Below are 23,800 nucleotides of genomic sequence, written 5' to 3'. Positions count from 1 at the left end.
AATTAATTTCTCTCTTATGTGGCTCAGTCACAAATGAAGATTTTTTTGGTTTGTTTTTGATATCCTGGGGAAAAAATGCAGTAGGAAACAGGACAAAGGCGGCAAATGAAGTAAAGGATGAGAGTGGGAAGTAAGGGGAGAGGAAACCTAATAGCGATATGGATTAGGGGGAGGGGAAAAAACCCAAAAAAACCCTGCTGACTCTGTTCAGTTTAAGGTGAGAAATAACAGGATTAGAATGTCAGACTGCTGAGTCCTGCAGACGTGAACCATAAACCTTCTCTGAGCTGTTCAGCGTTTTTCCTCTGCAGTCACTAATTAAATATTCCCTTGAAATAAAATAAAATAAAATGGCTTTTTTTATTTTGAGTCAAATAGAAGGCATATTATGAGGCTATAATGGGGCCAGGTATCTGGCTGACCTACACAGGCGTGAACGTGGGAAGGATCTACCGGAGGGACATCAGGACAATAGAGGGCTTATCTCTGTCTTAAACTTTTCATAATCACTCCTCATTTCACGTGCAACTTTTATAGCCATTTATTTTCACATGTAGTCTTTTTGTCCTAACTAGCAGTAACTGAAATTACGTGGAATTCCCCGTTGTGTTATTTATGCAGAGCTATAAGCCAGAGGCTCCTCAAGGACATTATAAGTAATATTTGAAGTCTAAAAATCATCCACGTGTTCAATGGGAAAATTGAGCAGGCAAAGCTCAGGAGTTGCCCCAAATCAGGGTGGCTCAACAATTCAGTGTCCTTTGCACTATTCTCCTCTCTTATCCAGATAATATCTCTATAATAAACTGTCCACATTCTTGCACACAAAGCTTGCTATATTGGTAGATGCCTCAGTCTCTTCTCACTCATTTCACGACAACACAGTGTCTGTGTCCCAAGCTCAGTCACTGATATATTTATGATCAAATATCCAGCACCTGAGGCCACAGTGAGTCCATTTTCCATTTCACTTTGCTCTCCTATGAGGAGCAGGTCTGCCACTAAATAAGAATTTAAATAAGTAAAGCCTAACAGAGCTGTCACTGGCCCTGTGTTCTTCTGTTGTTTGCCTGAGCAAAATCCATCATGACTCTATATGCATATGCCATGTGTCAACTGTGTTAAAATTAGCCAATTTTCCTAAGCATAAAAGTGGATTTTTGTCATATCACATGAACCATATATCACAGAAACAAACCAGTTTTTGTTGTGGTTTTTCTTTTCTTTCCAAAATGCATTAAGTCTTTTTAAGTCATTGCTGAATCCATTTCACTCACTGCATTTTTGACGTACATTTAAAGAAACCAAGCAGAGGAAAGAAAAGTCTCATACAGTGCTGTCACCTGGAGAGAAATCTAGTTCATTATCAAGCCAACCACGCCTAAGAGGCTGGGTTGCTACACCTGCTTTAGGTAATAAATACCTCATATGTATGCTGCCCTGCATTGAAAATTTGGGATAGTGCAAAAATAATTAAAATTTAAGAAAATAAGATGATAAAGAAAAAGAACTGTCACTTATTGAGCACTCTCTATGTACCAGACATTATAGGAAGTGCTAATTCTCCATTATTTCATTTCATAGTCAAAACTATCCCATGATATGAGTACAGAATATACCCATTTTATGGATGTGGAAACTGAGGCTTACATAGTAACTTGGCAAGCAACTTGTCACGGTCACATAGCTAGTACATGGCAGACCTTGCCAATGACTTGAACCCAAGTTAGTAGTCCCTGAGCCTATTCTCCCCATGACTAGGTCATCTCATCTGTAACTGAAAGCACATTAAACATCTACAGACACGATATTGAGGTATCAGTGGGCATCTAGGCCAATTCTTGCACTGCAGGTTTCTTAACAAAGGTTATAGGGGTGTTGTCACGGGCTCAGTTGCCTTGGGTTTCTCTCAGTCAAATAAATCCCCATTTAGCTTTGGAGAAGGAAGAGGAGGAGATGAGGTGTCTTATGTTCTCCCACCACCAGCACAAGGCGCTGCTTTTAAGGACTGTGGATTAGAGCAAGCCTTTGGGAAATTCTGCTTGAGCCCCTGCATAACGCCTCCGAACCTTGCTAAGATCAGGAGGGATGCAGCCAATGTACTGAATAGGCAGCTGTCGGTACGGTCCCTTTTGAGGGGCCTACAGCTCCTCTCAAAAGGGAAAAACACCAGTCTCCTGCTTGGGTTAAAATGTGTGAATTTATGTTTCGAAATGCTCAAGTGTTAATTGAGAGGGCGGAACATTAAATCATTATTAGTCATTAATACTTCAGCACAAATTAGTTGATCAGGTTACTGAGACGTGTCAAGGGCCCTGAGGAAAAGATATTTTGATGGAGGTGGTGGGGCAGGGAGGGAGGGAAGGCGGAAGGACCAAAGTATTGCTTCTAACACACACACACACACACACACACACGCACGCACGCACACACGCACGCACACGTCCTCCGTTGTCCCTTTGGAGCTTGCCAGGACTGTACTTACAGGTAAGTGTTTTAACAAAGGTTCCAACCACTCCTCAGCATCCTCCAGGCAAGAACCTCGCCTGCGCCTCAAGGCCGGGGGCTTGTAACACAGCCTTCTGCCTCTAGGGGTCTCCAGTGCCTCGAGGCTTCAGGAGGATGCTGACCTTGCTCTGTTACTCTGCAGGGCTCAAATCCCAAAGGGCCAAGGTTGCGGAAAGCGGAAGAGGCACGTGCGGGGAGCCCCCGAGGACCCCATCACCCACCGGAGCACTGCTCATCCACCTCCCTTGCTCCTGCCCGCTGAACACCGAGTGAGGGGGAGGCAGAAATTAACTGCCCCCGCCCTCCTTAATGAGTGCTTAAGCATTCTTATACCTCAAGGAGATTCCAAGGACTTCCCTCCGCAGACCCACCCCACACACTTCCTGGAAGCCCCATCTCCAGGCTACCAGACTCCACCAGAGCGCCAATCGCCCCTGTCTCAGCCCGGGCTCACGATGCTATACAAGGCCCCCGGAGTAAGGGACAGAGCGGGGTCCCCCCTGCCCTGATGGCCAGACTCTTCCTGAGGCTTGGGCAGCGGAAGGGAAAGGACAGGACGGTGAGGGAGGACCACAGCCTGGCTCCTGGGACACCTGAGTGCCCTATGAAAGCAGAGTCATTGAAGGCCAGAGGGTCCAGAGAGAGTTTTTCTGAAAATCTCACAGCTAAGGAGTATTGGAAAAAGTAAAAAACTTTGAGAGAGGCACTGTTCCTCTCCATACATGCTTGAATAGGTTGCAGGGGGTGGTGGCAAGGCCCTGGCTCTCTAACCCATCCTATGACTGGGGTTTAAGTCCCAGCTCCACTAGTCACTCTAGCTGTGAGATCTTGGGTAATTGGCTTAACCGCTCTGTAATTTTTTTCATCTTCAAAATGGGAATAATGGTATCTATCTCATAGGCAGTGGTTAGAACTGACTTAAAGATCACACAGCTGGTACATTCAGTGCCTAGCACTGTACTTGACACACAGCAGGCATTTGTTCATAGGCATTGAACTTCAAGCATCTTCAATCACTGAGAACATGGAGAACAAGAGGGATTTGTCCTAGGCTCCCTGAACTTCACAGGCGTGTCGGCATTGATGAGAGTCTATTTTAAATCAATTTTAGTATGTCACCTGTTATTTAAAATGAATCACAAGCCTTGCTTTTTAAAGGAATTCTGTAGTATGGTGGTTTTCAATGTGTTTCTGCACAGCGTTTAGGTTCCAAGGAGGTGTCTCAGGGACCACTTTCAGGTGAGGAAAGAGAAGCGACAGGTGAGGGAGCTCCAGGACCCCAGGCCTGCTTCAGTCAGGGAGGTCTACTTTTATCTGCTTCATATATTGGAATTCTAGGTAAGTATTTATTTGATTAGAGTCTTCTACTGCTTTTTAAAAAGGTTAGAACCACTGCTAATATACCCTTGTGCAATTCAGGGAAACCTTTCCTCCAAGCCTAAGGACACTCAACTCTTATTTGTTTTGCAAGCCTGCTCTTTTGAAAATGGAGTACACCTGTATTGAGAAAGAGGCACTGAATATTGAGAAATATTCATCCCACACATCTTAAGTACCCAATATGTGTAAAGCATTGCAATTGCAACTTTGCAGCTTTTTTGAATGTGCACCAACCTTTTGGGCCTTTTCCAGAAATACCCTGAGGGTAAGAATGCTTCCATCCCCTTCCTAGCCAATGTAGCCTAGACCTCGGAGCAGTTAACCTCACGTTGACCACAAAGGTGCCCTTTGCCCTGGACATAACCTAAGACAATGATCACATTGAAAGCCCTGTGTCGAAGAGCATGGGCCTTGGGATCTGACAGACCTGAGTTCAAATGTGAGCTCTGCCACTTCCAAGCTGTGTGACCTCGGGTTATTTAATGTCTCTGAACTTGAATTTCATCTATAAGCAGAAGATAACAACCCTTCTCAGAGGGTCATTAGGTGATTAAATGAGCAATGCCTGGAGAGCACTTAGCATGGTGCCTGGCATATGGTAACCATTGCCAGGTAGGTCTGGATGCACCGGCATCCAACAGCAAATACCCAAGCTAGTACCTGACTCTCGCCGACCACAACTAAATGCCGTCACTGCTCTCCATGGAAGTCGGTGTCTTATGAGCTTTAATACTTGGGGACACAAAAACGGCAGCTGCCTTTTTCTGAATGTCTATTGTGTGGCGGGTATTTTGCTGTTTTTCAATCATTGCCTTTAACTGTCATGATGTTTGTGTTTCATGATGTATGGGGATATCCTCTCCATTTTACTAGATGGGGATACTGAAGCTCAGAGAGGTTGTGTCATGTATCCAGGGTCACACAGCTAGTGAGTGACCAAGACTAGACTGAAGCCCAAGTGTGTCTGACCCAGAAATCAGGGTACTTTTCTACCACCCTTGCTGACTCTCAGAACTTTCCTGTGTGGAAGGCAGAGGGCATGGTGCAGGGACAAAAGCCCAGGGTTGAATGTCAGCTGCTCTGGGCCTTGTCTTCCTCAATTTCTGTCTGTAAGCAGGAATGATACTTATTTCATAATGCTGTAATAAAACTTAAATGAGATAATATAAGTAAAAACAAGCCTAGTACAATTTTTTTCATAAAGTAGGCTTAGGATATATATTAAATAGGTATGAACTTGCCGCACCCATGTTTTATCTGCTCTCCAAATCATTTCTTTTTTTAACCTTACCAGAAATATTCATAGAGAAGATACATATGTATGTATGTGTATATATGTGGAGCGTTGCATGTGAATATACATGTGTGTATATGTGTATATACATATATAAGAAAAATTACAGTGCAAACCACCATCCAGCTCAACTGTCAGCATCTCAGAAGCACCCCCAGACTGTATGCCCCTCCCTGATGAAATTCCCATTTCTCCCTCCAGTCCAATTCACTTCTCATCTTGTTAAAAAATAATTTTCTTTTCCCCTTTCGCTCATGCCTCTGGGTTGTCTCCAGCCTCTGCTGTGCCTGTGCCTGTCGCTTCACCAAGGCTCTGAGTGACACGTCATTCATGGGAGAGAAGTGAAATAAAGTGGTTCAGCAGAGCAGGGGCGCACATGCGTACGCGTGTGTATGTGTGTCCACACCTCCTACCTCTGTGGAGAGCAGCAAACCAGACATCTCGTGAGATATGTCTTAACCCCAAAGAACAGAAGGGACAAGTGGACCGATTGGAGAGAGGTTTGCTAACATGTGGGCAATTTACTGCTCCCTATGACATCCCCCCCACCCCACCCCCGGGCCACTGAGTCTTGTACCTTCTGCAGTGGGGCATGATCGTCACGGCAGCTAGAACTCTGGTTACACTGAGTCCACAATTTCTCTTCTTTAGATCCCCAGGTTCTACCCCACCCTGGGATTTCTGACAAATCAGTTTCCAACTTAAATGTTCCCTTCTCAAAGAGACCTTCCCTGACGACCACCGCAATCACTCTCCTACTATACTCGATTTTGATACTTTTCTTCATATTAGTACCTGAAATTATCTCATTTGTCTACATGTTCCTCTTTATGGATATCATACTAATGAACAACGTGAACTCAGGATCTAAACTGGGTTAGAATGTCAGCCACTCCACTTACTAGCTTGAACAAATTGTTTAACCTTGCTGGGCCTCCAATTCATCATCTGTCAAATGGGAATACAGGATTTATTAAAAGGGGAATCATAGAATCATTATGGGAAGGAAATGAGTTAATGTATGGAAAGCCTTCAGTGTAATGCCAGACACATAAGTACTACTAAAGTGTACTTAGTACTACTATTATCACATAAGTACTACTAGTGTACTTAGTACTACTATTATCAGCTATGTCGATAATAATCATTATTATAATTATCCTCCTATCTACCCTCTAGAATGTAAGCATTCTGACGGCAGGGCTTTTATCTGCTGTTCCCTGTAGAATATCCAATGCCTAAGAAGAGTACCTGGCACATATTCATAATATACTGAATAGTTCCTGACAAATATGTCTGAGAAGCCCAGTCCCAACCCTGCCTCTGAGTGCAGGACAGGGCCATATAAACAAATCACTACAATGTGGTGGCTACAGTACAAAACCAGAGTCTGAGTGAGTTGTGCAGCGGCGTAAAGGAGGAGACAATTAATTCCTTCCCAGGGTCTCAGGGAGACTTCACAGAGGAGATCACCCTTACAGTCTTAAAGCTCGATAACCCTCAGGAAACAGAGAACAGGGCAAGGGAAGGTTCTCCAGAAAAGCAACACAGCACATCTAACAGCCTCGGAATACTGAGGGAACTGCCTGTAGTTTAGGTAGCTGGGGCGAGCAGGGGGAAATGGAGAGATGCAAGGAGAAGCTGCTGGACCAGCTCGTGAAGGGTCTCCTGCTTGTGATGCTAAGAAACTTGGGTTTTATTCCAACAGTAGTGAGGAGTCATTGCAGAAGCACAGTAAAGGAAGGAGCATAATCAAATTTACCGGTTTGAAAGATCACCCCAGCTGCAACGAGGAGGCTGGGTTGGCTGGCCCTCAAAAGAGGAGACAGGGAGACCAAGTACTGGGAAAGTCCAAGTGAGAGGGGTGACAGCTGACGAGGGAGGGGAGGGTGGGGACGGAGGGAGGGGGGAGGGAGGGAGGAAGGATGGCTTTGAGAAATCATCAGGAGGTAAAGCTTGTCATTGGGGATTGATTGGATGTGAGGGGCTGTGTGAGAGAATGCAGAGCACAAGACAACTGTATTTCTTAATTTTGTCGCTGGGCGATTGGTTGTCCCATTAACCAAAGCAGAGAATTTGGAGAGGGGAATCATTTTATGTGTGAAATGGGTACGTAACGAGTTCACCTTTGGACATTTTAATCTTGGCGATCATCAAAGTGAAGGATGTTTTGTATGAAAGGATGTTGACAATTGTTGAGCATCTGTCATGTGCCTGGAACTGTGTGTGGCTCCTTATGTATTTTACCTCATTTAATATTTAGAACAGCGGATCGAGAGATGGGGCATTATCATTTTTTTATAGATGATAAAACTGAGGCTCAATGAGTAACGATCCCTACTTAACATAGTGAACACCAAAGAACAGTTAAGTAGACCAGTTTGATTAAGCAAGATTGAATGAAGTTCATACAAAGAGACGGATCAGAAAATAAAGTAATAAAGGTAGTTTGGGAGCAGATCATGGAAAAATTTGAATGGAGGTATTAACCACCCCACAGGGGTGTTGTGAAAATCAGGTGAGAGAAAGCTTGTAAAGCATTTTGTAAACTATAGAATGCTCACCAAATATGAGGAGTTTCGGGCTTCCCCGGTGGCGTGGTGGTTGGGAGTCCGCCTGCCGGTGCGGGGGACACGGGTTCGTGCCCCGGTTGGGGAAGATCCCACATGCCGCGGAGCGGCTGGGCCCGTGAGCCATGGCCGCTGAGCCTGCGCGTCCGGAGCCTGTGCTCCGCAGCGGGGGAGGCCACAGCAGTGAGAGGCCCGCGTACCGCAGGAAAAAAAAAAAAAAAAAAAAAAAAAAAAAAATATATATATATATATATATATATATATATATATGAGGAGTTCCAGTTGTGGCCAAACCTTATTGCAACAAATGGTAATAATAAGATCATAGTGATAAGTGAATTATAGAGTTCAAATCCATACTTATTAAATAAAATTCAATCATGATGTCTTCTCCCCGTTCTTCTTACTGATAGGTCCACAAAAGAATCTCTAACATATAACAGTGACTTTTCTTTCTCCCCATCACACCATCAACATGACTGGTTTGAAGGAGAACTCTCCCAAGAAAAGATGATAATATGGTAGACATGAGAAGGAAGAGATTTGAAAGTCAAACGGACCCAGCTCATCCCAATTGGTGTGTCCTCAGACTTCGGAGTGAGACCCTAAAGATAATTAACTTCGTTATTTCTATTGTCAGGCAGAAACCAAAAATATTAGGATAAAATCCCCAGGCCTCCTACCTGATGACTGTTTGCATGTGAACTGGAAGCGGCAATGCTCCACAAATGCTGAGGGTGGGCTGAGTCACTGTTGATAAGGTCTCCATCAGATAAGCCAACTTAAGCTATCTGTGCCCTCCTTGGCTTTCGATTTCAGAAATACATGACCAGACACTCTCTGGGCTACTCACAATCCCTCCCTCCATGTTCTCTCTTTTTATATTTCTGGCTCCTCTTGTTTCAAGCCTCTGTCCTTTCTCCACATTCTCTGTCACTACTCTGCAGGATTAGACCAGCACTGCCCAAAAGAAATAGAATGAGAGCCACATATATAATTTTAACTTTTCTGATAGCCACATTAGAAAGTAAAAGGAAATGGGTAAAACTAATCTTAATATATTTTATTTAACCCAATATATCCAGAATATTATCATTTTAACGTGTAATCAATATTAAAAGAAGCAGTGCTGAGATATTTGACATTCTTATCCTTCAAGCCAAGTCTTCAAAATTCAGTGTGTATTTTTACACTGACAACATGCAATCCAAGTGCTCCAAGAGCTACATGTAGCCAGTGGCCACCATATGAATAGCACAGTGTGGGGCAGCGCTCAGTCCCATGAGGTATCAGATTGCCCACCCTTCACTCAATCCAGCATCCCAGATATATTTGCATTTCATGTGAGCTTCAGTAAAAGGAATGATGGAACTGGCTGTTGAGGATTCCATGCTATAATGATGTTCCTCAACTTTACTTCCATCTGCATGGCAGAGTGACAGTTTCCAGAGAGATCAGATGAAACCCATCCACCGCTGCCCATAGTCTGAAGTATAACTGAGCTGCCTCTCTCTTCACTCCCAAATGGAAGAGGCTTTAGCGTACAATCACTAGCCACACGCCCGTGGGCCTGGACCTCTGCCTTAGCCCCCAAACGTGGCAGCAGATACTCGTGAATAATAAAGAAAAAATGCTTCAGTCCCACCCACCAGCTGCAGGGTCATTTAACACAGGAAACAAAGGTGACAACAAGGTCTTGGCAGAATTTTCAAGAGAAAATCCGTATCCCTCAGGACTTGTCCCCAGAATGAACTCCGGGGGCGAAGCAATCAAACAGACTATGTTCTTAGGGATTTTCCTCTTGACCTGAGAGCAATGATGGCATGACTTTAGGCAAGTCATTTCACTCTTAGTGCCCCACCAGAATTTTGTCCATGTCAGAAGGGGCCACCGAAGCAACCAATGACAGGTAGAGTGAATAGATGTCTCAAATCAAGTGAAGACCAAGGAATAGGGTTACACCAGTCCTCTCACAGGACCTATGCTTTCCCTTGACCTTTTCTCTGGGAAACAAGGCTCACTGTTGGAGCAAAGGTGTGTGGCTGACCAGTCAAAGCCCTCTCCTGATGCCATGCAGCCCTTGGTCCTCCCTTGGTACTGCCCAGGCTGGCAGACTACCTCCCCGCTCTGCTGTTCAGCTGAGCAATCAGAGTACCTCATGGTACAGCTGCGGGCAATACCGTGCCCACCCCTTCTGCTTTTGTGGTCTCCTCCTTTGTGACTGCTACAGCATATGTTTTATTAAAAAGGAAAAGGAGGGGAGATGAGAGGTTTTGTACATGGGCACGCCAAGAATCTTAAGACTGAAAATCTTCTCCTCCATGCTAAATGCCTGAGGGCTTTGGCATTTTGCTGGCTCCATGTAAACCCCAATAGGGATATTTGGGTGGGGAAACAGGAAATGAAGGGAAACCAAGGCTCTCTCTTAGGAGATTCTGAGTCTAAAAAAAATATATGAGAAGATTTTCTCGCGTTCTCTTGAAATTTGCCTACTTTCCCCCAATATCTTTCTCCAAAAATTTTGATATGTTGTTAAGCTCCCTGACCTTGAGCACTGTTTTTCCCATAATATATGGATTAGGCTTGAGGGTGGATAGAAGGCTTAGGTAATTTTCCGTGCCTAATGAGATGTCCAACATTTCAAAGCCCTCTGCCTGATCTGAGGGCAGCTTCCTCTAGGCCAATCCCTGCTTCACCTAATTAACCCAGGTGTAAGCTGTTTCCAGGATCCAAGTGGAGCAGCGGTTTAGGGCAAACCCCATGGAAACATGCAAGCCTTGAAGTTTCCAGCCTTCTCAGCTGTGCTGCAGTTAGCCTCTCTGTCAGCTGGAATCTTTTTCCCATTTCTCCCTCTCCAAACAAATCCCACCCTATCCCCCATGGCACAACTCTAATTCTCCTTCCTTGGAATACTGATAGCTCTCATTATCTGTGCAAATCAACTGTAGATTAATTAGGTCCGCCTCAAGAGTCTCTTGTATTGAACTGCTGTTTAGAATGTATGTTGTCATTTACCTTTCTCCCAGATGTAAGCCTATTTTCCTAACTAGAATGTAAGATCATTGAGGGCAAAGACAAAGTCTTATAAGACTTTTATCCCTCACAGCCCTTAGGTCAGAGCCAGAGGCAAAGCCTGTGTCACTGCAACCTCCCATTCCTGTCAAGTACAGAACAACTGAATCAAATCACAGTTACTAAGATTAACCCATTCCTTAGGAGGAGTCAGGAGAGTCTGGGGTTGGTTTGGGAATGATGAGACCCACACCCTACTCCATAGGTTCCCTTAATTGCTGTGTGACCCAGAGTAAAACAGTTCATCTTTCCAAGGTCCTCTGCCCTCCTTTTTCCAAGAAGGAGGCTAAACTCATTCTAGTCTCCTTCTTAGGGTAATCAAAGATAAAGGAGGCTATAAGGCCTGTGAGGATTAATGAGATGAGCTCCCTAAAATGCTCCCAACCCTTTGGAAGAGTATGCAATTATAAAATGTATACAAGGTATTATTATCTAAGAGAAAGAGTTGAATCACCAAAAATACACAGCACAGTGGGGAAAACAAAACACTGAGTGGGAACTCTCAACACTAAGCATCCCACTCAGCAGAAAGTGCCCACGCAGATGTCTCCAGTCCCTTCTGATTACCTCTTGTTTGTGAGCTGGGGAGGGACTTTGGAGCACTGTCTCAGAGGGGATGTTTTTGGTGCGACACTCCCCAGTGGCTGGCCTGTGTCTTGGGAAAGGGCATTGGAAAGAGTGGATGATGCAGGGATGTTCTTTGCCCTCTGGCCTTTCTCAGTAAACAACCTGTTAGGAGGCCAGAAGGGAAAACCCAGGGGATGATCTTAAGGGCCTAAATGGGGAAGATGCTCCCCACCCATGAGTCTGGCCCAATGCTAGGGGAGCAGGAACCCTCCTCCCTCCCCAGCCCTTCCCTCCTTTTCTCCTTTCTTGTGGCCATACTGCAGCACACAGCACTCCATTCTGGGAGATAAAGCCAGCCCCATTTTTGGTGAGGAGGGAGAAGCAAGAGTCAGGGATGCTTCTGTCTTCTCCATGGCTGCAGAATAGCTGTTAAACCCTTTGGTGCCAGTTGCCCTCCAACAGGGAAGACCATGGTCTGACATTTGCTTCCTTTCCCTCAAACATTTCACAGTATCCAGGCTCTGTACCAGCTCAAATCATATCGCTCCTCAAAGAAGCAAAGCATGCATCTTTCCCCACAGTAGGCAGCAGCTAAAAAGAATGTATATATATGTATAGCAACAGCTATGATATTGATAAGATTTCAGGGTCATTGTGTCAGCATTGCTTGGTCATGCCCCCGGTGCTGCAAAGCAACTTATTCTGGATGGGAGGGAACTCCAGAGGGTCCTGCCTTAAACAAATAACATACACATAACTGTGGGAAGTCAAGAGGGAAAACACACAAACTCGAATATCACTTTGTTGTTGCCTGATGTCATCAGACTGCCCCCCAGGGGATTTTGTAAAATACTTTAGCTGCTTGGTTAATGCTGGCATTGCCCTGTATTCCAGGAGGCATGGTCAGAAAGAGTGTCCCTTCCACATGCACATGTCTGGAGAAGGACAGAGGCAGAAATACTTGACTTACACTATACCTTTTATCCTCCAGATTGCTCTGTGCTGACATATCATTGTCCCTGCTGGATAAGGCTCAGATTACACAGCTAGAAGCCTGGCTTGTTATAATTGCTATCCTTTTAACAAAACATTTGCTCCTGCTCGGGACACCTGACTCCCAGAGCTAGGAAGAGCACACACACAGTTCTTTATGGAGGCGTCTGTGCAATCATGTTACAGCACATTAGCTTGATTATTAGTTCATATTTGGCTTAGGTCTATATACTCTGGATAAATATGTACCATGCAGGGGGACTACTTGGTGAGGAGAAAACTCCTCTGGGCTGGAAGAGCAGCTCCCAAGTTCATATTTCTACTAGGAAGGAACACTCCAGGCATCTGGGGCCTGGGCAGAGAGCTGCACAAGCATGCTTCTTCTAGCGGCAGCCTGCTTCCTGCATACAGCTGTGAGCACAGGCACACACATATATATACACACACACATACCATAGGCAGCACTAGACTGTGTACCCAGCTGATCACAGAACCGGGGAGAGAGAGAGATCACCAGATAATCTCAGTGTGCCCCTCCTTCCAGCACAGCAATGCTCTCCCCAGTGCCTCCAGCGCACTGCCAGGTTCAACTCAATCAATGGGGTTTCTGCCACCACCCGGGGAGACTATTTGCAACCCACAGGGGTTCACTCTTCAATCTGTTTTTTTTTTTTTTTCTTGGTTGCATGTGCATGGGAGAAAGAGACAGGCCTCTAGAGACATACCAGGGAGCTCTATGGACATGTGAATATAGCTCTAGGAACATGTGAATACCTGTGAACATGTGTTATCATGTATCACAACCTCCATCCCAAACATAGTGAACCGTGTACAGTTCAGTCCAGCATCTGCTGGGCATGCAGAAGTCCTTGTCATCTTCTGCAATTATGCAGTCCGATTGGATTTTCTGAAGCTAATGGGAGTTGCACTAACTTTGAGGACTTAAACCAGGCAAAAGCAATATAGGTCAGGCAGAGTGCCCAAGTCGTGCGGCAGCCGTGCAACACCAGGAGGCAATAATAGGACGATCTCTAGCTAAACCCCAAAGTCCACTGCTCAGCTCCACAAGACAGAAACTAAGAGGTGGGGATCATTCCCTCTGCCTGAAACTGCCAGACACCAGGGCAAGAGGGTTGTAGGAGGGCAAAACGATCCCCTTACCAAGAGACACACCAAAAATATAACGAAAAGGGAATGGAGAAAAACTACCAAAACCCTGCACTGTTACCTTGAATCCTTGCAAGAGCCCTCCTTGCTGTATCAGCTGCTCCCCAAACCTCCACCGATTGGGAGGAGACTCCTGAAATATTCCAGGATTTTGTGCAACATCTCCAGTGGCAGCTTTCCAAAGTTTTTACTTCATGATTTCTCGTGGCTCCTTCTCATTTGGGGAAACGTGAATGCCTCCCCCTCAGCGTGTGAAAGGGAGTCGATGTCTCTTTTCAAATTCCTTGCTACCCGCTTTGCTGCTGCTGCTGCTGCTGCTGCCGCTGCCGCCGCCGCCGCTGCCGCCGCCGCCGCCGCCGCCGCCGCCGCCGCCGCCGCCGCCGTCAGACCACTTGCCTGCTGCCTTCCAGCTGAGCAGCAAGGATGCCCGGCACCCACAGCATGTTTGAAGTGGGGCTTCGACGCTGGGCCGGGGCGCACGCGGGTGGAGAGGGAAGGAAAGTACCAAACCCGACCCGGGGAATCCTCTGTCCCTCCTCCGAAGAGAAAACCAAGATCGTGCCTTCCTTCCAACTCTACAGAGACTCACTCACCCTGTCTCTCTCCCGGAATCACTGCCTTGCACATGGGTAGAGACAGTTCCTCCTGCTTCACCGCTCCCTCGTATGCCTGCAGACCTGCCCAGGCGCTCGCCGCGCACGGCAGGTGCACATCCCTGGGCAAGTGCTAACGGGATCCTCCGAGCTTAGCGAACGGGCTGCCCGAGCAGCGGCGGGCAGAGCAGCTTCCGAGGCGAGCGGATTCCATCCCAGGCTGCAGCCCGGCGTGTCTCTGCTCCGACTCCGAGCTCCGTACCTAGGCAGTTTCACCTGCAGACTCAGACACCAGCTGAGCGTCTTAAGATAACAATGCTCCCCTGCCTGCCTCTCTTTCTTTCTTATGCACTTAGGTAGGCAGCCAATGGGACGCAGCGCCACACTCCCCACAAGCTCCCATTGGCTGGGCGGTTCGGCTGGGGGCGGGCTCGGGGCCTCACCGGCTGTCTCCTTTGGTTAGCTGGCTGGCGGGGCTACCAGCTCTGTTAACCCTCCCAGCTTTGCAGTAGGGACTTTTTTTGGTGTGGATAAGGGAGGCTTGGATAAATTCACGACTGGGGAGTTGGAGACTGGAAGAAGGCTGAGGAAACAGGAAGAAACTTGGGAGCTAATTAAATTTTCTTCTAATCTTCCTAAGATAATCATTTGTCCCAGACCATTTTGTTTGCTTGCTTAACTAGAACTAGCAGAGATAGGGACCCATTTGAGCCATTTTCCTTCTAATCTGAGGTTTTATTCTGTTTTGTGCATTTTAGCCTCTTGGTCTTGGTCCTGAATTACTTAATTAGAAATGAGTCCCCAGGTGAGAATACTTATCTCACAGCATACTCTCTGTCTCCCTCCCTCCCTCCCTCCCTCTCTCTCTCTCTTTCTCTCTCTCTCTCTCTCTCTCTCTCTCTCTCTCTCTCTCTCTCTCACACACACACACACACACACACACACACACACACACACACACACACACACACACACACACACCCAGAGATACAGGAGAGAGAGGCAAAAGATGGCAGGGACTCAGTGAGTACAGAGAGAAACAGATTTAGATACTCTGAACAGCTAAATCAAGAAACATTCTGTCCCCAAACCAGGATTGTAAAGACAAAGGCAAAGAGAAGAACTTCAGGTTCAGGTTTCTGGGGAGAAATTTAGGGGAAAAAAATTGTCCTTCTTCCCAAAGAGTGAATTGTTTTGCCTGTGGTGTTTTCCTCCTGCATGCCTCCTTTCACTTCAGTGTGTATCAGGAAGAGGGATTGTGAATCTCCACTTGGTTTTTAAAGGAAGACTAGAGAAATCAGAACAGGAACAGCCTTGTTTCTGTGAAGCAGGTGCTGTTGCTGAGCCTGTGAATTGAGAGGAGAGAGAGAAAGAGGAAGAAAGAAAGAGACAGAGATAGAGACAGGGAGAGATGGGGAGCTGGGGAGGAAAGAGTAAAGAAAGAAAATATTAACTTTGAATCAAAGAGTGTGAAATATATTCTTAATGTCCTAATGAGGATGCGAAACTGAATTATGTCCAGCTAACTAGCATACTACACTAAATTTTGGCAGAGCATGGGAGAGTAATAGTTGAAGAAAGAATCCAATTCAACAGAAGAGCTGGGGGTGGGAGCTGGCAAAGGAATGTGACGGGTTCATACTAACTTCTACGATGGGGGAAATATGGAGAGGAAAATACAGAGTCAAAAAGGGAGAGAAGTGTTTCAATTTAGTTTATTTTAAAAATAGAGAGCAACATTAAAGATTACTTTTGTAAAGAACTAGGAAAAAGAAAAGTATGCAGAGGCTTAATGAATGCCAAAATAGTATATACATCAGGATTATCTAAAAAGCATCAGGGAGCCAGATGTTCTGAATAAATGGGGAAAATTAGAAATATTCCTCATGTATACACCCTGAGCCCCACCCATCTCTTTCACCTCCATTCCCTCCTCTGTATCTTATATAGGTTTGAACTTACCTCTCCATACTGTAGGTATCTGTTTGCCTAAGCTAACAAAACATGTCAGAGAATAGTCCTCAGGATAAAATATCTAAGTAAAATATAATAATATTTTACTAAGTAAAATAATATCCAGTGAAAGTCTAAATCTGCCGCTGTCCAACTCCTGAGTTATTTACTCCTGTGCTTCCTAGAGACAGAGGCCCCCTGAACTTGTTCCAGATGACAAGATGCCAAGTGTTGAGACTCTCATAAAAATAGTAGAAAGGAGTGGGTAAATGAAATGAGTAGTTGAATAAATGATTACCAATCTCGATGGAAAGAAAGATAAAATTTCCAAAACCTCTAAAGGAGAAGTAAAGGGGGTATAGAGTTGGGAAACAAGAAAACAACTTGTAAAAAGAAAAACTTGCCTCTGCTTTCTTCTCCTATGGAGTCCTAAGCCATGTAAAAAACACTTTATTGAGGTATAATAGACATCACAAAATTCCACAAGTGTACAGTTTGATAAATTTTTGCCTAAATATGCATCCATGTGGCCACCACCCACAGCATTTCCAGGAAGCTCGTCCTGACATTCTCAGTCAAAACTCCCCTCCTCATACAGATAACCACTGTTCTGACTTCTAGCACCAAAGATTAATGTTACCTGGTCTTGAAGTTCATAAATGTAGACTCTTATAGGATACATCCTTCTGTGTCTGGTTTCATTCACTTATTATGTCTGCGAGATTCACCCACGTAGTTGCATGTTTATTATTTTACTGCTGTGTAGTATTCCGTCACATGACTAAATGCTATTTACCCATTCTCCTATTGATGCATATTTGGGTTCCTTCCATTTTTGTCTGTTATGAATAAACCTGCTATGAATGATCTTCATTCTTTTGATGGATACATACAATCATTTATCCTGGATATACGCCAAAGATCATAAATCATTTAGTTTGCTTTTGGCTACTACATGGGAAAAAAAAATCTCATGAAAATCTCATGAAAGAAGCCTATTTTTGGGCTTCCCTGGTGGCGCAGTGGTTGAGAGTCCGCCTGCTGATGCAGGAGACGTGGGTTCGTGCCCCTGTCCGGGAAGATGCCACATGCCGAGGAGCGGCTGGGCCCGTGAGCCATGGCCGCTGGGCCTGCGCGTCTGGAGCCTGTGCTCCGCAAGGAGAGGGCGCAACAGTGAGAGGCCCGCGTACCACAAAAAAAAAAAAAAAAGAAGCCTATTTTCTTTCTGAAATAATTGAAGAGCAGATAATGGCAAAATATCACTACTGAGCACCAACTAAACGCCTAAAATGTTAAATTCTTTATATACATACTCTCATTTCCTTCTCACACCTATTCTAAAAAGCATGTATTATTGTTTCTATTTTTTTAATAAGAATGTTGAATGCAAAACACTGTATTGGGATATGACCCTTGGCCTCCTAATGTGGGGTGTGCGTGTGTGTGTGTGTGTGTGTGTGTGTGTGTGTGTGTGTAAGGGATCTGTGAGAGGAGCTATGAGAGAAGGGAGTGATGGAAGTTCTCACTACATAGATAAGGCCTGAGATTTGCCTGCAGAGAAGGGACAATCTGGAGAACAGAGTGGTGCATTCCAGGTGGACAGAATGGCGTGGGAGGAGTGAAAATGGAGAACGGGCTTTAATTCGATGGGGATGTGTATGTGTGTTGTTGGGGGAGGGGAAGGGGATAGTGTAGTAAGCAATACAGCTAAGAGAATAAATCGTATGAAACTTGGAAGAAGGTTTGAATTTCGAAACTATGGTGTTCGAACTTTATCCTGTAAGAAAAGAAAAACTTTAGAATGGCACGAGGAAAGCAAGATTTCACGAAGATCAATCTGGTAGTTGTCTAAAGAACAGGTTAATAGCAGGGAAAGCATTCACAAGCTATTATAAGGATCAAGGAGCAAGGCTGTTGGTACTGGAATATAGGAATTTGGACCTCAGGAGAAAACAAGTATAAGTACTTGTACTTATATTATCTGTGGCCTGTGCGATGGGCAGAGATCACTGGCTCCATTTTATTGAGGGGGACAATGAAGGTAAGAATGGTCCAGGCTCATCTCCAAATAAGTAAATTATGGAGTTGAGACTTGACTCCAAGTCTGTTGTCTCACCACATCATGTTGCCTGTACAGAAAGGTAATTATGTAGCTGCACACAAATTTCTCCCAGCCCCATTTAAATGTAAAACATTGTACAGAATAGATGGTCTAGTTTCTGTGAACTTCACCCTCTCCCCCATCTCTAGGTACTTAATTCCCTAAAAGAAGACCATGTGACAGTGTATGCATGTTTACAGGAATCCAGTGCCCTGACAATATATTATCTCTTTTTATTTGCATAGTCTTCTTGCTCGACACTTTCACAGAGAAGGAGGTCTTTAAAGGCTTGAGACACCAATTCCAAGTCTTTCCAACTCAGTATACACTTTTTTTAAAGTAACTTGATCATATCAACATATATATATATATACTTAAAAAAATATTTATTTTTGGCTGCGTTGGGTCTTCGTTGCTGTGCACGGGCTTTCTCTAGTTGCGGCGAGCAGGGGCTACTCTTCCTTGTGGTGCGCGGGCTTCTCGTTGCGGTGGCTTCTCTTGTTGTGAAGCACAGGCTCTAGGTGCGCGGGCTTCAGTAGTTGTGGCGTGCGGGCTTCAGTAGTTGTGGCACGCAAGCTCAGTAGTTGTGGCTCGCGGGCTCTAGAGCATAGGCTCAGTAGTTGTGCCCCTTGGGCTTAGTTTCTCCGCGGCATGTGGGATCTTCCCAGACCAGGGCTCGAACCCTGTGTCCCCTGCAATGGCAGGCGGATTCTTAACCATTGCATCACCAGGGGAGCCTCAATATACACTTTTAAATGGACATTTGATCCATGTACTCTTTTTCTTGTAACTGTGAATAAGAAAGCAGGTAAAAATATAAGCATGTAAAAATGTCTACAGATAAGCAAAGTAGATATTGACTTATTAGAAAATCAACATCAAATGGTTCACTCGGGTTTTCTAAAATGACTCAAGACACATCAGAAAATTGGGAAGAAAGATTTCAAAACAATAGTAGATTATATGCTACTCAAAAGCAGGAACAATATTTTTCCTAGAATCTGCTGATGCTCAGTCTATCTGCTGATGCTTAGCATATGGTAGGTATGCAGATGTTTACTGAATGAATTACTGGGGGCCATTAAGTCCAACGACTATCCATGGGTACACCTAGATGTCCCATAACTGTGTAGTGGAGAAAGCCCTAGGCAAAGAAATCTTGTTTGTGGCCTTAGCTCCCCCACCCCTTCTTGGCATATTGATCTTGGGTAAAACACCTCAGTATTTCACTGTCCTCAACTTCCTCATCTGTTAAATGAGAGACTGGACTAATAGATGATCTGGTAGTTTCGTGCCATTTCTCACATTCTAAGGCTAAGTGTATTTTCTTGTTATCCGCTCTGATTTTTCAATGGTAAACCTTGAGTAACTAAGTTAATACTGCTTTTTTATGCTAGAGAGAGTAGACAAAAAAAGTATCATGGGGTCTTTCTCTCCCGCAGTATCTCCTATGAAGATGAGTTTTAGAAAGGTCATTAGCTGATAAATGGTTTTTGCAGTACTTTGCAATGCTACATGGTAATATATCTCTGGGTTAGTTCTCAGATATGTCAAATTAAAAAAACAAAAACTTAACTTGTAATGAAGTATTTTTGTTTTCTTTTCTGGTAAGCAGGCCTTTCACTCCTTAAACATGACCTTAAATATGCCTCATTTTCTCTATTCCCATTCATCAACTAGAGTAACCTTGTGAAATATATGGCAAAAGCTTTTTAAAATTCTTTTAAAGGACATACATTCACATTTGCCAATAAATTGACACCAGCTAGGATGAGAATGAAATTGTTTCTAAAGTGGGGGTCCACTTTGAAGAGGGTGGTACATTAAATTCCTAGCGATTAGGAGTTATTTATAACATAGTCTTACAGCACCTAGTATTTAAGTCAGCACTGAATAAATGATGTTGGAGAGGCAAACTTTTTTAAAATTGAAGTATAGTTGATCTACAGTGTTGTGTAGTTTTGGCAAACTTTTGAAATAAGTTATAGGTTATCGTGTGAAAGTTCAATTACTCATCAGATACCAGCACATACAAACATCACTTTTCTGTCACAGTTTACTGTCGTTATTTTGCTAAGGTATCACTGTCCAGCACTAATGGAAAGAAAATTTATGTGGGTTTTTGTTGTTAATGTTGTTGTTGTTGTTGTTATCTACCCTGCTCTACTCTTGATTGGGCTGGGATTGACTTGGCCCATGCCCAAGGATATTCTTTTATTCCTTTTCCATTTGTTAAGGGTGCTTAGAAACTTTGTTTTTCTCAAATTTTCTTCCAGCTCTGTTCTGTTTACTGGATTCTCTAAAAACTAAAAGCTTAACATTTCTTTGAGTTAGCTCTACTTTTTCTCTCAATTATAGCATGCCTCAAATTATCTTTATATTGCTTATCATAGATAACGTTTGTAACAGAAATGAAACTGAAGAGGCAGAGAGAAATTGCAAATAAAAGTTCGGGTCTCCTGCTTAACTGTATGCAGTACACTGGCTCTGTTCTTTGTTATTCATACCATCTATGTATATCTACATACAGAATATTTCCTTTAAATATTTCTGCAAAGTTAGTGCTGAGTAATAATACACACGTGCATTTATACCAGTACACGCTTATCCAATATACAAATCCAATTTTAGTGGGTAAAGAAGACTGGGACCACCTACATCTACAAAATAACTGGGGGCGTATTTGGATCTAGAGACCCCCATCACCTGCTCTGAGGAAGCACCTTATAAGCGGTGTGTGTGTGTGTGTGTGTGTGTGTGTGTGTCCTCCCCAAGGCATCTGGAAGATAATGCGAGAGGGAATATTTTGCATTGCAAAAACGGTTAAAAAAAAAAAAAAAAAAAAGCTGTGCAGGTAGTTTATAGCCAGGAGCGTGCTCCTGCCGAGGGATGCAAAGGAGGAGAAAGGCGGCAGCACCTGCAGCCTACTGAGGACTGACCTGATTCCCTAGAATCTTCAGCTCCCTTCCTCTTTCCTCCGACGTCCTTCCTTCTCCTTTTCTCCACTCCCCACCTCCCCCCACCCCTCTTTTCCCTTCCCCAGATAAGCAGCTCCGGGAAACAAAGAGCGCGGGCTCTCCAGGCATCAGCGCTTAAGCCCTGCACCAGGCTAGCGGCGTCTCATTCCGAGGACCAGAGCTTTCCCGGCTCCACATCTCCTCCCCAACGTCCCCCGCCTCCCGCGCTCGCTCGCTCGCTCCCTCCCGCTCGCTGCCTCCCCCACCTTCGCGGCGCTGGGAGGAAGGCGGCCGGGGCTCAAGATGGCTTTAGCCGGGCTCTGCGCCCTGCTCGCCTGCTGCTGGGGGCCGGCGGCGGTGCTGGCCACGGCCGCGGGCGACGTGGATCCTTCCAAGGAGCTGGAGTGCAAGCTGAAGAGCATCACGGTGTCGGCGCTGCCTTTCCTGCGCGAGAACGACCTGAGTATCATGCACAGCCCCTCGGCCTCCGAGCCCAAGCTCCTCTTCTCGGTACGCAACGACTTCCCGGGAGAAATGGTCGTGGTGGACGACCTGGAGAACACGGAGCTGCCCTACTTCGTGCTGGGTGAGTCCCGGGGGAGGTCGAGGCGCTGGCCCGGTGCCCTCACCCCCCCCCCCCCCCACTCGGGCTCGCTCTCCACACCCACTCGCCGGCTACCTCCCCTCCCCCACTCCTACCTCCCTGGATCCGCCCCATTCCCAGACCATTCTCCACACCGACTTGCAGACTGGCGCCTCAAAGCTGGGCCTTCCACCTCCCCTCAGCCGCCCTACCCCAAAGGAACAGGTTGCAGGAGTCTCTCTGAAACCTTTCCCAGCCTTGACCTCCCAGCTTTCATTCAGAAGCACGTTGACAGCGCACTTCTTGGCAGTTCCCAGCTCACCTCCCAGAAGCCCTTTTCCCACTCCCAGGCCACATGCTCAGTTCTTTGCTTCACACTCCCTGGGCCCCCATCTCCACCCACAGCATCCCCTGGGGGAGTTAGAAATAGGTATCCAGTACCCACCTAGCCAGGTATGTGCAGGCCAGATTGCACTGGCTGAATCTCCAGTATTCACTCACTGAGAGCTCTTTTTCTGTCACCAGGTTGCTGAAACTCTCTGGCCTTCTTTCAGAACAGAAGTTTCCTACACCCCTGGTGTCCATCCTGGCAAGTCCTACCTCCATGCTTACATGTAACAGACACCTCCTTACAGACACCTCCACATCTCCAATTCCTTGGATGAACAAATCATCCAACTGTAGTCTGTTAACACTGGCATCTTTGTTCTCCAGCTCCCTTAGACAGATAGGCCTTCCTGCACAAAGAATAGCCTCCCTGGCCAAGAAGCTCTTCCTTCCTTTGTTTACTTATTTGCATCTCTCTCTTGGTATCCCTATTTTAATTTCCTTAGGTCACAAAAACTCCTTCAGGTACTGGAACTTCTACATCACTTCTAATCCACCCCTCTTTTTTCACTTCCAAGCTGCAAAGATACTGTAGTCCTGCTCCAGCATCTTGCAAAGTACCACAGGTTCATGTGACCTTGTTGACCAAAATTTCCATCACTTCTCCATGTGCAGATCCATCTCACCCTGCTGTGCACGCCCACCATGCGATCCATTTCTTCACTGCTGCTATAAATCATTCTTATTTTGCCCAGGAGAGAATTAAAATATAACCACAAGTAAGTTTCTAGATCCAAGAAAAAAAAGTGAAAATGTCCAGGAAGCTGTTTCATCTATTGACTGCCCGACCAACTAAAGTTCACTTTGTAGGGACATGGCTTCCTTTTGGCCGTATGTAGGTTGAAACCACAAATGGAATGCTATTTCACATCCTCTTCATGCTCTTTCCTTATGAGACATAAAACATTAAGAAGTGGATGAGTAAACCCCCACTCTCCAGCCCCTATGGAAAAACAATTTCAAAAATTGCCTGGTCCTTTGAAAAGTTGGTTCACAGTTCCTGGAGTAACAGCTCAGTAGACCCCATTAAGCCCAACCTACAGCCTTGATGGCATTATTTAGTTTTGCGTTAAAAATGTACTAATAACACAATAAAAACTGGGGACTGGCTGGGAATGCTGACGTTGTGGATACGCTGTTGATTAAAATGTGTAATTGCTGGGTTATTCGGTGGATGTAAATTTTGTGTTCAAGTCATGCTGATGTGCAAGTACAATCTGTTCATTGTCATGTGTAAGAATGAGTATAGGGAATTATATGTTTCTAAAGAGCCTATTTTGGGCTCTACATGCAGTGTTTACTGTGCATCAAGAGGGACATGTGTGATACATGAAAAAAAAAGAAGATTGGACTAACAGGTATTCAAAATTCCAGTTCCTTTTTAGCAGAATCCCAAAGCAGGGCCTAAAGCCATGATGTGGCTACTAGGGTCCAATGTGCACAGCAAAAGCCCAGATGTTAAAGAATGGCTTTTCTGCACCTCTGTGCAAAGCTGCCCACTGCAGCACCCTGCTGGAGTTGCTATGGTAACCTCCTGCAACTTGGCATTTACACGCAGGAGCAGACACACTCTCTCATTTCAGGGCCAGATGCATTTGCTCAATGCATTGATTGTCCCCTACTCTCCCAGTTAATGGGGTATGTTCAGAACCAGAGACGTATTGGTACCTTCCCT

At 45.1% G+C, this 23,800-nt stretch overlaps 2 protein-coding genes across 7 annotated transcripts in view; one reads left to right on the top strand and one right to left on the bottom strand.

Moving 5' to 3' along the window:
* BRINP2 (BMP/retinoic acid inducible neural specific 2) overlaps positions 1-14,467 on the bottom strand; it is a 114,836-nt gene extending 100,369 nt beyond the window's left edge. For all 3 annotated transcript variants that reach the window (XM_067728737.1, XM_067728736.1, XM_067728735.1), the window contains exon 1: positions 13,613-14,467. The gene's annotated coding sequence lies outside the window, so the exon portion shown is untranslated. The remainder of the gene's footprint in view (positions 1-13,612) is intronic.
* Positions 14,468-21,206: 6,739 nt separating this feature from the next.
* ASTN1 (astrotactin 1) overlaps positions 21,207-23,800 on the top strand; it is a 329,036-nt gene continuing 326,442 nt past the window's right edge. For 2 of the 4 annotated variants that reach the window (XM_067728734.1, XM_067728731.1), the window contains exon 1: positions 21,208-21,741. In XM_067728734.1, the coding sequence (XP_067584835.1) occupies positions 21,459-21,741 (283 nt within the window). In that variant the 5' untranslated portion in view covers positions 21,208-21,458. Of the gene's footprint in view, positions 21,742-23,800 lie in introns of all 4 variants that reach the window. The other 2 variants (XM_067728733.1, XM_067728732.1) reach the window with 2 other exon arrangements.

Source organism: Pseudorca crassidens, chromosome 2 (genome assembly GCF_039906515.1).
Source record: "Pseudorca crassidens isolate mPseCra1 chromosome 2, mPseCra1.hap1, whole genome shotgun sequence".
NCBI classification, from domain to species: domain Eukaryota; kingdom Metazoa; phylum Chordata; class Mammalia; order Artiodactyla; family Delphinidae; genus Pseudorca; species Pseudorca crassidens.
This window is presented reverse-complemented; position numbering and strand designations above follow the sequence as displayed.